Source organism: Chroicocephalus ridibundus, chromosome 15 (assembly GCF_963924245.1).
Source record: "Chroicocephalus ridibundus chromosome 15, bChrRid1.1, whole genome shotgun sequence".
Taxonomy (NCBI): domain Eukaryota; kingdom Metazoa; phylum Chordata; class Aves; order Charadriiformes; family Laridae; genus Chroicocephalus; species Chroicocephalus ridibundus.
The window spans coordinates 6,720,854-6,736,144 of record NC_086298.1 but is presented as its reverse complement, the minus strand read 5'-3'; the positions used below and the strand labels follow the sequence as shown (position 1 = coordinate 6,736,144).

The following is a 15,291-nucleotide window of genomic DNA, read 5'->3' as shown; positions in this document are numbered from 1 at the left end:
CAGATGGCAGGCACACTCCCACAGAGACAGAGCATCCAGAGAGCTGACTGGCCAAACGAAGAATCAGAATGGAAGAAGGATGGAAAGCAAAACTTGCTTGCAGGAGTTCAGCATTCAAGGTTACTACTGCAGAACCCTGACCAAGCCGCTGTAACGTAGGAGTCTCTGCTAGGACAAGCTCACTACTTGAGTTCACGGTTGGACTCTAACAGAACTCCTGGAGAAATAATTCAGACAGCAGCTCAGCTAGATATTAGTCATTTGCCTTGTTATTCATTTATGGTTGTCACTTTGATCATTCTTAAAATTCCCTCCCTTAAGCTTTAACAGAAAAAAAAAAATAAAAATCCAGTGCTTAAGACAGAGACTAGCAACTGAATTTTGTAAGGCTTTGGGCTGACTCTTACTGGAGCACAGCCCTGCTTATAGCCAACAGGCTTTCTAGTGCCATCGGTAGCACGCTCAATACAACAACAGAAGCCGTACAGATCACAGCAACCCTGAGGTAATAAAAGTATAAAGGAAGAGAGGGAACAGACGAGAGATATGTATGATAATCTTGCCATCTAGAAGAGATTCTGAGAAAGACACTCTTGCTAATTACACAACAGGAGCAGCAGTGGGGGAAAAAAAAAAATAGTCAGTATATTTCAGGTTCTCCTTTGTTTTTACACACACTCTCCCCTTAATGGTATCCATGCAGGCTTCCCTGCAGAACCGTCACTAGTGTTTAAAATCAGATCTTTAGTCTGTCTTTCCATCTGTACAAAGTGCAGTTGGAATAGATTTCGATCTCCCAAACTGATCACAGAAAGGAAAGGAAGCCTTCCTCTCCCTTTCTGCCTAGGTCACACCATCCTAATTCCCCTCCCTCCTAAGAAGTTTTTAAAAATAAAAAGCCCTAATTAAGCATGATCAACTTGAGATTAGTTTTGTCATCTTCTTCCAAAAAGAAAAACCCAAATGAAAAGCAAAAACAAAACACACAATCAATGCCTCACCCACCCCAAAAACAATAGTTCCATTTAAAAAAATAAATAAATAGTGTGTATATTTCATGCTGAAAAAAAAAAAAAAAAGAAAAGTCACAGAAAGGATTCATTTTTGGTTTTCCCTCCCCCGAACATGACACCAGGCATTTTCTCCCCCCTCCCCTGACGTAGACATGGTGGTACGTTCCAACCGGCAATGTGCATCTGTGTTGAAAATGAGTTTCTACTCCTGCACGGTCCCACATGCATCAGGGAGCATCCAGCTAGCTGCTAAAGCAGAGCAAAGGCTTTCAGGTTTTGGGTATGATCCCTGCCTGTTCCTTTGGTCCGTCTGTTAAAAGGCTCCTTGCTGCTCCCAGGTCCCTGCTCTTGTCTGTCTCCATTAAAACGTGCACTCTGGTCCCCACGCTTCCCGAGTCACTGGAGCTTCGTACCCAGCTTGCGCTGTCTGTTTCTGTAACGGCAACACAGAGGGCACAGTGAGAGAGGTGGCACCAAGCCTATCGCAGGGTATTGTGGCAAACCAGGGGGCAAAAGTTCGTAGGATTAAAGTAAGGCTCTGCTTAGCTCCACACAAAAATAAAGCTCCCCCCACCATACCCTACAGGGAGATCAGTCCTTCCTACTCTTTACAGTCCTAGAACATCCACGCACAAGCTGTCACGTGGATGCAAGATTATAAACAATTATTTGCAAAGAACATGGGCTAAGGAGCTAAAATACCGACTATTTAAATGAAACATTCTTTAATCACAAACACTCCCTACAGATTCACCTTCCAGACGCAGTAGTTAACCCGCAACTTGGTATTTCTTTAGTCTGCACTATTCTACCCACAGCAGCTATCTACATATTAGAAAATAAATTAATAACTACACCTGACAAGTCAAACCAGCTAGAGCTCCTCCACCCCGCAAAAATCACTTACCTTGCCTCTGCTCTCGTGACTGTGTATTCAAACCACAGGATGTTAGGAATGAGGCTGGTGTCTCGGATTAAAAAGAACTCTGAAATTGGCCTGGAAATGGACAAGGTGATAGAAAGGAGGAAATAATTAGACTTTTTCTCCAACACAATTTTGATCAAAATAGAAAAAAAAAAAAGCACAAAAACTGCTCCAGATTTAACATTACTATTCTGTTACCCTTCAGCGTGGGAAAGGAGCTCCTTGTTAAATTTAAGTAAAAAAAAAAAAAACACCTCTTGGTTTTTTCTTTCCTTATATAAAGTTTTCAGACTATATTACATTTAAATGGCTTTGCAATTTCACTAGGTCATCAGATGTTCATTAAGAAGGGTCTGTTCTGCTCGAAAAGCTTCTCCAGCACCCAGCCACGCCTGACAGTTTTAGTAGGGCTTTCCAAACCTAACAGCGGCTTAAACTTCCTCTCTCCCCCACCCATATCAGGCAAAGGTATACGATTCTTTGTATATGCATACACAAGAAAACACGGAAGGACAAGTAGGCTACACAACAGTCAGCATGAAAAACTGGGACAGAAGCCAGGAATTCTCTAACAACTGTAACTTAGGTGGTTCATAGAAGTTTGAGCAGCCCATTTACAGTCAGGGCTTGCACAGCTACAACTCAAATTTTAGAGACTGAAGTATCTTTATTTTGCTTCAGATGCAAGGTACCATTTTAATTTTTTTTATTTTTTTTTAACACTGATTGATTAGGGAAATTTTCTTTTGCCAGGTAATTCTACTACACCTGTGTTACCAGCTCATTACAATGGACTCATTTAATAAGCAAAATAGCAATCCACAGAATGCAGACTTGCAGGAATAAAACCTCCACAGAACAGAGACTTACCATGCAGCTATCCTTGGGAAGAGAGGAGTTAATATCTCCTGTGTGAAGGCAAACCAGGCTATGGCCATGATGCTTCCTGCCACACCTCCATATAAGACTTGGCTCCAGGTGTGGTAAAGCAAATAAACCCTGCAGTGGAAGAGAAGAGTCACCAGACAGGCTTTAAAACAAGAGGAGGCACGACTCAAGGACCGATACTTCACTGGACCCTCAGATATTCTGTTATCCTCTAGGTGTTAAACATGGATATCTTACTTTTTTTTCCTCCACTAAAATCTGGCAAAAAAGTGGGGGAAATTCTTGGGAAAACTGTCTTCCCTGCTACAGTAGTTTCAGCTTAGAGCGCTTCTAGTTTGGGCTTAACTCAATAACCCTCCACATTCTTCTTCATGTATCTTTGGATTAGCTGAGGAACTATTACTGTTGGTTCCCACGGCCGACTCTTCCAAGCCAGTAACAGAACAAGTCCCTTCCAAGCCACCAAAGCTGGACCTTAAAAGCTTTTAAGAACACAGCCAGCATTTTTGCTACGATTTTGCTGCTCTAAAATGTGACAGCACGAAGGCTGCACCACCACAGCGTGCTTACTGTGATTGCAGCCATTCACAGAAAGCTGCATTAATGGTCTGTTAAGTTATCCATGCACACAAGCTGCGTGAGTCACGTTCAAAATTCTTTTCACCTATATATCATAAAGCCATTAAGATCATCTTATCTGACCCTCTGCCTAGCAGAGGCCACTGGACTTCCTCAAATTAATTTTTATTTGAATTAGACCATATATCTCTTATGAAATTGTCCTGTCAGAATTTTAAAAATAACCAGTAATAAGGAATCAGTTCTAGTGTACAGTCAACTGCGCCAACAAGTAATTACTTTCCTGTGGAAAACATGGCCTTATTTCTATCCTGAACTTGTCTGCTTTCCAATCACTGGAGCTCATTTAATATGCATGTATTTTTTTAGAACTACTGAAAAGAAAAAAAAAATCATTATCAAAATTTCATTTTTCTTTATTCATCTTAGTACAACTAAACCTTGCAAGTCAAACAGCTCTAAATGTTTTTATTGACTAATGCTCAAGCAAAACAACTGGACTAATCAACTGTAGCAATCCACACGCTGCAGATGCTGGTGTGCCAAGGCATGGTGCAATGCTTTCATGATTAGTGCTGGAAAGAGGGCGAGGCAGTGAGGCTACAGCGTGGCAATGGAGCCGATGGGGAACTGGTAGAAGCTCAGCTGATCTTGGCTTTTAGAAATGCTTCTGTGAAGCACCACGCATGTAGCACCTTTGCTTATTTGAAGGGTCTCGTGGCAACACAGCAACTTCCGCAAAGCTCCGACTTGTACAATGCAGTCGTCGAGAATTAGATCGGAAATGCAGGATAAGGAATGACCGGTCTGCTGGCTGTTAAAGGCCACAGGACTGTATGAGAGCATAAGACAAACAACTGCTCCATACCTACTATATGAGACTAGCAAAGCCACTGTGACGAGGCAGATGGACAGCACATGTCGCCATAGTAAATCCAGAAACCTCGCATTGTTTGTTTGGTGCATTCTGAAAGAGATGGAGAGCCATTAGCACAGTGGCAGGGAGCTGAGCAGTCCTTATCTCTGTTCTCACTATCTCTGAAACCCTAGGAAAGCTCTACTCCAGTGGGGTCATGGGCAGCTCGATACCATCCCAGCAGCAATCTGTCCCACTGGCAGCAGTTAAAGAGAAGCCAGAAAGCCACACTTCTCTCTCTCCAACTGTTAACAGGGATTGCTGTGATGGAAAGCAGAATGCTCACAATTACTGCAACTGATGTGAAAGGCACATGCTGAGCATATGCAACAGGGAGCCAAGACGTCAGAGTCCCTCCATTGTCCACAAAGCTAGGAAGAACTGTGAGTTTTGTCCTCCTCCACACATGGAGCCACAAGACAGAGCCATGCCCCAGCGAGAATTTCAGAAAAGCACAGCACAGCATGTAAAACCAGTACTTGGTAAGGAAGGTGAACTAGAAGGTCATGCAAATAGGCAACACGTATTACCTAAAAGATTGCAGACGACCCCACTGACAAAACTGAGCAGACACATGAGAAAGCGGCTCTTCTTTCCTCGTCCCTATTCCCCCCCTCTTCCCTCACACTGGTGGATCATCACAGCTTAGGAAAAGCAAATGAGGAGACCTGTACCCAGACAGGTATAGGACGCCCACCCGTACCCTTTGGTTTTCAGCAATGGTAACTACAGTCCTACATTCAGGTCGAGTGACACATGCTTCTTCCACCCTAGCCACAATAAATTGTGCAGTTCCTCAGATTTAATTCCATTATGCCACTGAAGTGGCACACAGCAAGGGAGCCATCTATTTCAGGTGTTTCAACATATTAACAGCCAAAACCTGACATTGAATTTTTACCTTAAATAAAGGAACAGAAAGGAATAGACAGAGAAAAACCACATGAATTGGGAGTGGCTGGACGGCATCCCATATTTTGTGGTCACTGTTGAATGGGCTTCTGGGAAGAGAAGAAGAAAGAGTATGGTCAAGGTCTACTCTGTACATAGCAGCTGGAACGCTCCAGATGTGAAGCCAGACCACTCTGCTGGAGTATGTGCACATGAGTTCACAGGACACGTCTCAGCTCAGATGGCTCTGCCAGACTTCTTACACCCAAACATCCAAAGCCAACATGAGGCAAAGGGGAAAATACCCTCTAACCCCCCCACAGTTAGCATTCCACTCAAAACTCAACCAACACCATGACACCAACGGGCCATACCATACCTTCGCAGGGCCGAGGCTCCCGGATTACATTTTTTATTAACCAGTTCACTCCCTCGTTGAATGCCAGCCCTCCCAAGAAAGAGATCTGTGAAGGCAAGACAACCGTGTCATCCTATCTAAAAGATGCATCTACTTACCAGGCTCTCTCTGTTGACAAAACCCCAAGCCATATGTTTCTGATTTTCTTTTTTGACTACTAGAGTTAAAAACAATGGCTTCAAAATTCTCTACCTGAGGAAGAAAAGCATTTATTTTTCAGCCCACTTTCTGTATTTGGCAACACATGGTGTATATGCAGCGTTTCACCAGATGATACATGGAAATAGACAAAAACGACACTGTGTAGTGATTCTGTTAGCACACTTCCACAAGCAAGTGCAGAAAGTGACTTTTTTTTTTTTTTTTTTTTTTAATAACACGGCAGGTTTTCAGGGATTGTTTTTCCCCGATGACCAACAGGGGGAGCGCACACACTGTTACTTGGGTAAATAGCTTTAAAAAGGTGATTTTTGTGCTTTCTGGCTTTTCTCTCTATGAATATTTTAATACTAAAGTTGCTGTCTTTGGTTTAAAATGAAGTCACATTCTGAACTGAGCCAGACTGGTAGCCTTTATTTTTACTCTTTAATTCCATCGTCCGTACCCCTGCCCTAAATTAGTCCTGCTGCTGTGATCAAATTCCCAGCTGGTGATGGGAATCTGCCTCCTTAACACTCAGTCCCATTCCGGGTTATGAAGCAATTTTTCACCCTACGTCCTGAGCTATGGGTCAGGCTGCTGCAAGTCAGCCAGCATCTCTCTCCAGCGCAATGGTGACTTCCTGCATAAAGAACTGGGAATCAACCTCAGCACTTGTCTTGTCACCAACACCTAACAAGCCCCTGTATTCAAAAACCTACAAATTTGTGCAATAGTTACTCTTAGCTTATTCTCTCCTTTGGTTTGCCAAAACTTAACAGCTGCCTCTCCCAGCTAGCATCGGCTTAATAACGTAGAAGTCCCATTCCCAGGTCCCTTGAGCCACTGGTTCCCATGACACCATGGCCCGTATTAGAAATTTGCTGCCAAAATCCTTTCACTGGCCCCTATTTTATCTGTTTACTGAAGGCAAGTGTTACAAGAGGTTTATACCTCCTGAAAGGAATTTCTCCATGACACTGATTCCCAAGTACCTGTCAGAGCAGACAGAAAGCATTGTGTATTACAAAAAAGTCCCTTGTTGGTTATTCGGACAGAAGTCCGAATAACAGAGAATACAACAGAACAGAAGGATCAAATATGAGGGACAGAAGAGACTTCTGTCCCTGGTATTCGATTCACAGCTGGAAAGTAGCCCTTACAGACAGATCCACTCCCTTGGGAATCTGTCGGTTTTATTTCGTATCCCCTTTTTCTGACTCAGTAGTTCAAAGAAAGCACATCCTACTGAGTTACAGACACCATCTCCTGCATATGCTGCCCATCTTGCAGAAACCCACGGGATCTTGGGAGTGTTCCCACTCTGCAACAGCATTCCTTCGTTCCTCAGGCATCTTCCCCTATGTTTTTGGATAGATAATGCCCAAAACATACCACACAGTAACAGAAAAGCCAGCAAGGGCTAAGCAGTCCTTTAACCAGGTACAGGTGATAAGTGTCTCCTGCTGTTCTTTGACAGGAGGATCACCTTACCTAACCCTGCTCTTTAAAGAGAGAAAATGAAGTGTGAATACAGGAGCACCAGGTGACAAAGGAAATTACTTTTGTCATAAGGAAAAGCTGGGAAGGGAGAGGAGGACTCACCGTGTGAAGCTCTCTCTTGAATATGATGAGTGTTACAAAGCCAACAATAATGAATATTGGACCAAGACTCAAATAAGCTAAAAGCTGACCAGAGAAATCACCTAGGGAAACAAACAAGAGAAACAAATCAGTTTGAACTTCACAGGTTCTTATCTGCCACCAGAGCATGGGTCAGCTGGTGCCCTGCATCAGAGAGCAGAGGGGCAAACTCAGCACTGCAGCAAGTCTCCATTTTGCAGACTGACTACTGCTGCTCCAGCCCGAGAGGAGCCCAGGCAAGGAAGACAGTGGCGCTTACATGCAGGTTCCAAAGCAGGGGTGACAGGAGCTTGGCATCATTCAGCAGATACTACTGCCAGCCAATTTACAACCAAGACCATGGGTGTGGGCCCGGAGTCACTTTAATCCAACATAAGCACAGGCTGCTGCAAAAGAGGCAGCGTCTTTCCCTCCCCCTCATTCATACTGCCTCCCTGTGCCAGCAATTACCAATAAACGCTCCCCAAACAAATCCTTCCCCACTCCCTTACTAAAATGGGTTAGTTTTCAGCTGGATCAGCTCCTTAATCTGTCTCACCATGTGTCTGCATGAACACTAGCATTAGCAAAATGGGAAGGAAATAAATAGCTAAACATAGCAGGAGATAAAGGGGGAAAAAAAAAAAAGGAGACTCTGCTTTTTAACCAGTAGTCCACTTGTATCACACAGAAGTGACCGTGGGCCACCACCCCAGATAGCTCACGGCCTAGTTATTCCCCAGGGAGAACTGGGGAGCAGCAACAGGACCTGACAAGAGGTCATAAGGTACCTCAAAACCTTTACCTTGAGCTATAACAGACACAGTAGTAAGCAAACAAGAGTAAAAAGCAGCTATGGATTTTGATCTCAGTTTCTCTTGCCTCTGTTCCCTGAAAAAGGACACATGCAAAAGTATTCGGAGAGAGGATGTCAGCATAAATTCTGAGGAAACAAAAAAAATTATCAGAGTAATTTTGCTCTGAGATCAGGAACTCATATCAGGAGAGCAAGAACTATCTACCAGAGAATCTTTAAAGACAGCGATCACTACAAAAAGGTGGTACAAACCCGCTGAGCAACTTCAGAGACAGGGTACTTTCTATATTGGTTCTGAGAGACTAGATCTTCTCCATCCCATCACTGAACACAAAAGGATCAGCCCCCACATAAATTTATCCTTCCTCCCTCCTTTCAAAAGGAAACAGGATGCCTCTGCAAGGCTGAGCATTGGACTCATTCCTAGATCAATTCCACTGCAAGATACTGAGTCTCCCCAGCCCACGCACCCACATTTTAGAACAGCAATTGGCAAAATGGACTTTAACCTCAGACTCTGAATACTGGAACTGATTAAGAAAAAAAAAAGAAACGATACTGCACTGCTACAAAGTTCACCCTGCTGATGTTATTGCCACATAGTTGTGGTTACATCAGGTACAGTGCACAGAACCCTCTTGAATTCCAGACTCCAGGTTAGATTTGTGTCCTGGTTTAGGCTTGGCTGGCCACTAAACGAACAACAGATGCTCTCTTTAACAATGCTCTCCAGGACAATTTCTGAACCAGCAACATCATCAGTAAGGATTACTTGCAGGAGTTTTAGTTTGCAACACCAGTGAAATTAGGAAGAGCTGGAGGACAAAACCCCCAAGACTACCTGGTTTTCACTGAAGTGAGGTTCTATTTTGTTTTTTAACCTGAAAAGCATTAGAAGACACAGAATTTTAAATTTTTCTTGCACCACATGGCAGGTTAGCCTTGCATCAGGTGGGTTCCAAATGCTCCTGAAGCAGAACAGCAATGTATCATAGTAATGCAAAACAGATGTAAGCGACAGTATCAGTTACCTGGCAATAGAGAATCAAGCCCCTTATGGTTTTACATAAACCACAAACTCTCAACAAAATGAATCCTGTCCTAAATGATGAGGGAATTCGTAAGACAAGCCACCAGACAATCAAAACTACGCTGAAAGCCTTTGGAATACTTTCCAAGAGTCTCAATTCCAGCGTTACCAACTGAAGATAGCTTATCATCAAGGAATCACCATGTTTCAGATCATTCACTCTCTTAATCCATGGTATATAAAGGCTTAGCACTTCAAGACTAAAAGCCATAATTTTGTCAAGTAGAACCCAAGCCAGATTATTTATCTTCTCAGGGGGGTTCTATTTCTTGTGCGGATGGTGGATGAGTGCTTCAGGAAGTAGTCTTTTAATTCAAATAGCATCAGCAGTACCAAACTCAAGATCCTCCATTATGTTATACGATAACATACCCAAATAAATCAAACCACCCAGACTTCACCCGCACACAACCCACACTTGAACCCGAGGTGAAGAATCAGAAATCATCGCTCCCAGACGCTGCCTGCAGGCAGAGTACCAAGGCCTTTACTCAGACAATCTTAACACAATAGCTCCCCCAAACATTCCAACTGCCCATTTAACATAGAACAGAGATAGCACTAATAATATTTCATATTATTGTGGCTAACAGAAATCAAACAGAATCAAATTCTGAAGCCACTTTTTCCAGGGGGGAGGCAAATAAATAACTGCGCACTAACTGAAGACAGCGCTTTTGCTGTGCCCTCGGAGCTACACCAGCAACTCACTGATGTCACCATAAATGTACTCGCGGTTCAAGGCAGAGCTGCGCTAACTAAACCAGCTCCGAAATGACTGGAAACCCCCAGCGAAGAAGGCAAACCGAGCTCCAAGAGAAAGGCTAGTGCTGATCACTACGCAGCGCTCCCGCAGCCTCAGAGCATGATTACTTGCGTCTCTCCGATCTACTCTCACGCTCCAGTGCGCTCAGAGACTTATTCCCAGGGAAAGGAGACTTGCAGGAGAGCTGACAGTTTGAAATCCAGTCACATTTAGCAAGCCAGTCCCCCCCCACCTTTTTGTAAAAATTAATTTTTCTTCATTTTACTGAATTTGGGAATTTTAAAGCAATTCCTCCAACTAGTAAGAAAAGAGACAAAACCTCTGGAAAAAATGCAAAAGGAAAATCTATTTAATACATAGCTTGGGCGCTGTTTTGTTTTAAATTCTGCTTTTTTGAAGTCCAGCCTTCCCTGGACATCATTTGGGGCTCAAGTTGCAAAAATAAAGAATGCAACTACCTCATTTTCAGGCACCCCAGAGATAAATAGGTGAAACACTATATATAGCTCAGAAGCACGCTATTTTTTTCAGCCTTCATTCAGCATCTACTTCTGCTCCAATTCAACATTTTACCCAGTGTTCTTTCAGTGGAAATATCCAAGCTTCACAATAGCTTAACCTGTATATAATGCAAAAATGCAAATTAACGGCACTGTAACCACATCCTACCGCAAGATCCAGCTTTACCACCGCCACCACCGCTTCCTATTGAAGCATCTATTTGTGGCACTGCTGCTGGTCGTGTGTGCTTGACCAGATGCATGTGTGCAAGTTGCATGGACAAATGCAGTGTGTTTGTGTCACATGCATTTACACCAGTAAATATTCACGATGGATCGTCATTTCCTCTACTTGCGCATATCCTGATATCACAAGCTGCGGGACAGTAAAAATACCTTCAGGAGCCTTTAAATTACGGCATAAAAGGCACACATCAGACATGAAGCTTCTGCAGGAAGATTAAACATAAAACGCTGCATTAAAGAAGCCAAACAACTGAGCCGTATCGGCTTGTTTCAACAGATATTACTTAGCTACAAGATGAGCCCTGACTGGCAGGCCACCACCCTAAACAGAAATCACAGCAAGGGTTATCAGAACAAACATTCCTATAGGAGCAGCACGTGCTGACGTTGAACAGCAACAAGAACTGCTGAGCCAAAGTACATACACAGCACCAGCACCTTTGCTCCGACACACCTTCTCACCGATAGGTTGATTCTGCATGCTTGCCTCTCCAGCTCTGCCCCACTGTAGTAAACACCCTTCACAACTGAGAAAACAGGAAGATTCTCTGTCATTCTGCAGAAAAAAGGGTTTGGCACGCCAGGTTTCTCTCCTTAAAGAACTTGTCCAATGCAAGGAGAGGAGGTCCAGAAAGTCCCAGAGCTTTAAGAATCCCAGCTGCGCTGAAGAGAGGAAGTTATTTTTTTCTTTTCTCCAAATAATAATAAAAAACCCAAACAAACCAGGAACTCAATGTTTCTCCAGTGAAACTCACCCTACAGACAGGAAGTCCCTGAAGATGAGTTTTAAGTCTGCAATGAAGTCACCCCATGCAAAGCAATGCATACGGGGAAAAAACAACCCTAATTATACACACAACATGACAGGATTTAGTTTAGTTAGCATCAAACAAGAAACCTGCAGCCTTAGCATGAGCCAATACCTTCAGAGTAGTATCCAATGCTCTGCAGCAGTCAGAAAGGCAAGAACATTTAAGAGCAAAACAAGTTACTGTTACAGCACTACAAAAATTTACTATGCAAGTCTGGTGTGACCATCTAAAAAGGGATAGTAAACACATTAAAGGCAAATAGAAAGGGGACAAAGATAACAAGAATGAAACAGTAGCCACCCAGAAAATATCAAATAACTCAGATTTTCAGCTGAAAAAGGAAAACAGGATACAACAGTTCTACGAAGTCATGGATGATATGGAGAAATGGACACCAAACATTTGTTACCTCTCGCTGCACATGAGATAGACCACCTTTGATGAAATTACTGAGCAGTGGACTTAAAAGCAGAAAAGAAACAACCACCACATTAAGAGCTCCGTGCCAAAGATACTGTGAGATCCAAAGCGGAAATGGGTTTAAAGAGTTATCAGACGTATTCAGAGTATAGCTTTTCTATATCCATCAAAGGACTTAACAATCCTGATGCAATCACCATCTGATTACTGGAAAGACATACAGAAGAAGGATTATTCCTGCCTACCTGCCAGCAACCCAACACTATGCCAGATCATTCCTTGGTCTCACCAAAGTACAGCTGCTGCTATGAAATGCTTCAGGACCCAGCATTTCTGCAAGCAATACCAGGACGGTATTTTTAAAGACTGTCCTCTTCAACAGCATGCTTTAACACACTGTTGAGTAACACTGCCATTGTTGGTTTCTTCTCCCTATGTTTGATCTTGACATTTACTGTAGTAATGTTTTGGTTAGGTCTCCAAGATCCCATTACTCAGACCAGTTTGCAGTTGACTACTACAGCGTTCATCCGCTGTTTCTCATTTGATCTTGCTCCAAGTTGACACTGCAGAAAGCCCTGGAGAACTGAGCAGCACCACAAGCAGTGAGGATGGGTGTTTGGTGTTTTGCACTGTATCGCTATTGATAAGGATGCTAGATAAAGACAGGGAGGACGAGCACCCTTCTGGAGACACCTCTCCCCTTCACAATTGCAAGCAGAAAAACAAATAATGGGCTTCATCTGCTGGACAGAAATCAGCAGTGACTGCTTTTCACCTGGTCACAGCGAGAGGGACCATCACTCTTGGCAGATGAAAGCTGGGATGACAGCAGCTCTGCACTGGAAGTCATTAAAGACGTGAGATTTTAAGAGCCCATTGCCACAGCAGCTCAGCACGCTGCACTCCAGGCCAGCAGTCTCTGGGATCAGCAAAGAGCAAAAGATGTTAGCCACACAACACCGTATGACATGCCAAGACAGCTTAATAATTTACGTTGGTAAAGGCAGGATCTATTTCTCATTCTGACCCCTCTCTATCAGCACAGGGCTACATTAACTCTGTTGTGCTGAGCATACTGCCAACATCACTATTTTATAAATATACATTATCTAGCAGCTTTATGGACTCGAACTTATGCTGTACAGAGACAGAACATAAACAGCCTTCTGAAAGTTAGAGCACTTTCCGCAAACCCAGGTAGAAGTATGAGACCTACCATCTTACCGCAACTCATTTTTCTAGAACAAAATAAATTAAGAAACTTTTGTACCTCCAGCTGTTTTAATGTTTCAGTCCTTTGTCTCTACTTTACAGGCTTCCATAATTACACATTTTATCGACGACAAACACGCTGTTCATCCTCTCAATACATAACCCTAATCTTGGTGGTGATTTACCCCCTCCACACAATCATCTTCTCCGTTTGCCTGTATAAAAGCACCCAACACAGAGAGAAAATAATCACATTATGTCACATTTTTTAAGATCCAACAGATAACCCTTATGTGGCAATTTCAACCACCTCCATTTCCCAAACCAATCCAACACAGGGTGCACAGGATGCTCTGTGCATGCTGACAGGTTCAGATAAGGAGATAAGATACAAAGATGAATATATCAGTACTACTGTAAAGATTATTCCCCCATCTCTCCCAAACTGTGACATAAATGTATTTGAAAAGGGGGATGGCAGAAGCACAGGGTGAAGGAAAACACAAGACAGAAAAGGAAACGCCAATCTTTCGTGTAAAGTATCACAGAAAACCACAAAACAGACATACTGGGGGGGTGCAAGAAATAACGTATTTCCAGCACCAGATCTTTTCAGTGTTGTCACATTTCAAGTCTCCCGGCTAAAAGGGTACTTTCAACCCAGAAGATCCCTAAGCACTTTAGAAGCTTTAGGTATTGCACTACCGAGAGGAGCTTTTATCAGGAACTAAAAATCCCGTTGAAGCAGGACATACAGCAGCACTTTATGGCAAGTTAAGGACTTGCTAAGAGAACTAGCAATATTGAGGACAGTGTTAACATCAAATTTGGGTTTTGACCAGACTGTCAATACTAACACTCTGACACTTCAGGCCTTGCTTTTCTATTACCTTTAAGTACAACAGGCAGCTTTTTTCTATCATCTCACCCATAAAGCACCTGAAGAGGAGCTCCTAAAGACCACAGTTACTAATCAGACGTTGCTCAGACAGCCGCCACCTGAATACAGACCTATTTGCTCTTGCACACTGGTGGATCAGGGATGCATCCTACCACAGTGTGCCACAGGGACACGACACAGGACTTTCGTGGATCATGCCACTGCCCCACTGGAACAGCCCATCCTGCACACAGGCACCCATCACTTCTCGCCACCGAGCGTACCCAAACCCACCTTGCCAAGAGCTGACCTGCAGGAAGCCTGTCGTCCTCCGGGCATTTCCCACAGCGCCGCCCGTTCGAAGCCCGACCCCAGGGCCCGCTCCCAGCGCCGCCACAGAAGCTGCCTGGCAGCCAAGCCCACCTCAGGGACAGGGCCACCCTGCCACAGCACGGCTCTGTGGGACACCGCGAGGGCACACCAGGGCCAGCCAGCCCGCTGAGACACCACACCAGACCTCCAGCATCCCTCAGACACCCACCAGCAGGGCAGGGAGGGGACACCCGGCCCCGCCATGGCGCTGTGGGGTGACACTGGGGCTGGGCACGCCCTGGGCGGGGCCCGCACCTCGAGGCCCAGGGACACATGGCCAGGGACGCCTCGGGGCTGCGGGGAGCGGCGAGGGGAGGGTGACAAGGGAGTGCCCCAGGACGGCGGGACAGGGCCGCGCCCCGGCCCCCCCTCCCGGCCCCTTCCCCGCCCGGGGCTGGGCAGCCCCTGGAGCCGGGCGCCTGGCCGGGGCGCATGCGCAGCGCCCCGTCCCCCCCCTGCGGCTCACGATCCGGCAGCGGGTCCCACCGCCCCCAGCGCGCACGCGCGCCCGGCCGCCTCAGGGCGGCCGCTCAATGGCTCACTATTTCGCAGCTGCCAGCCCGGCCCTCAGGGGTGCGGTGGGGCGGCGGGAGGGGCCCGCCGCGGAGAGCGGCGCGGCGGCCGGCGGGGAGGCCGGGCGGGGGCGAAGCGGAGCTTTACCTGCGGGATACTCGACGTGAGTGAGGGAGACCGGCCGCCACGGAGCGGGGAGCGAGCACTCTCCGACTGCGGCCATCTTACCCGGATACCGGGCCGGGCCACCACGGCCAATGGGAGCGCGC

At 45.1% G+C, this 15,291-nt stretch overlaps 1 protein-coding gene across 1 annotated transcript; it reads right to left on the bottom strand.

Moving 5' to 3' along the window:
• Window positions 1-1,205: 1,205 nt before the first annotated feature.
• On the bottom strand, window positions 1,206-15,277 carry DOLPP1 (dolichyldiphosphatase 1). The gene is made up of 8 exons (XM_063353180.1): window positions 15,170-15,277; window positions 7,374-7,474; window positions 5,592-5,676; window positions 5,223-5,322; window positions 4,274-4,372; window positions 2,809-2,937; window positions 1,921-2,010; window positions 1,206-1,446 (listed from the first exon to the last, which is right to left on the bottom strand). Exons 1-8 carry the CDS (start codon window positions 15,243-15,245, stop codon window positions 1,410-1,412), a joined length of 717 nt encoding a protein of 238 aa, XP_063209250.1. The 5' UTR covers window positions 15,246-15,277; the 3' UTR covers window positions 1,206-1,409.
• Between the last annotated feature and the right edge of the window lie 14 nt (window positions 15,278-15,291).

Bases quoted from the DNA above. Each gene is read 5' to 3' on its own strand.
- DOLPP1 (XM_063353180.1), bottom strand. From the start codon at position 15,245: ATGGCCGCAGTCGGAGAGTGCTCGCTCCCCGCTCCGTGGCGGCCGGTC. The intron at 5,323-5,591 runs GTATGGTATGGC...TTCTCTTCCCAG, and splicing joins GGAGCCTCGGCCCTGCGAAG to AAGCCCATTCAACAGTGACC. The intron at 4,373-5,222 runs GTAAAAATTCAA...CATCTCTTTCAG, and splicing joins TTTCTGTTCCTTTATTTAAG to AATGCACCAAACAAACAATG.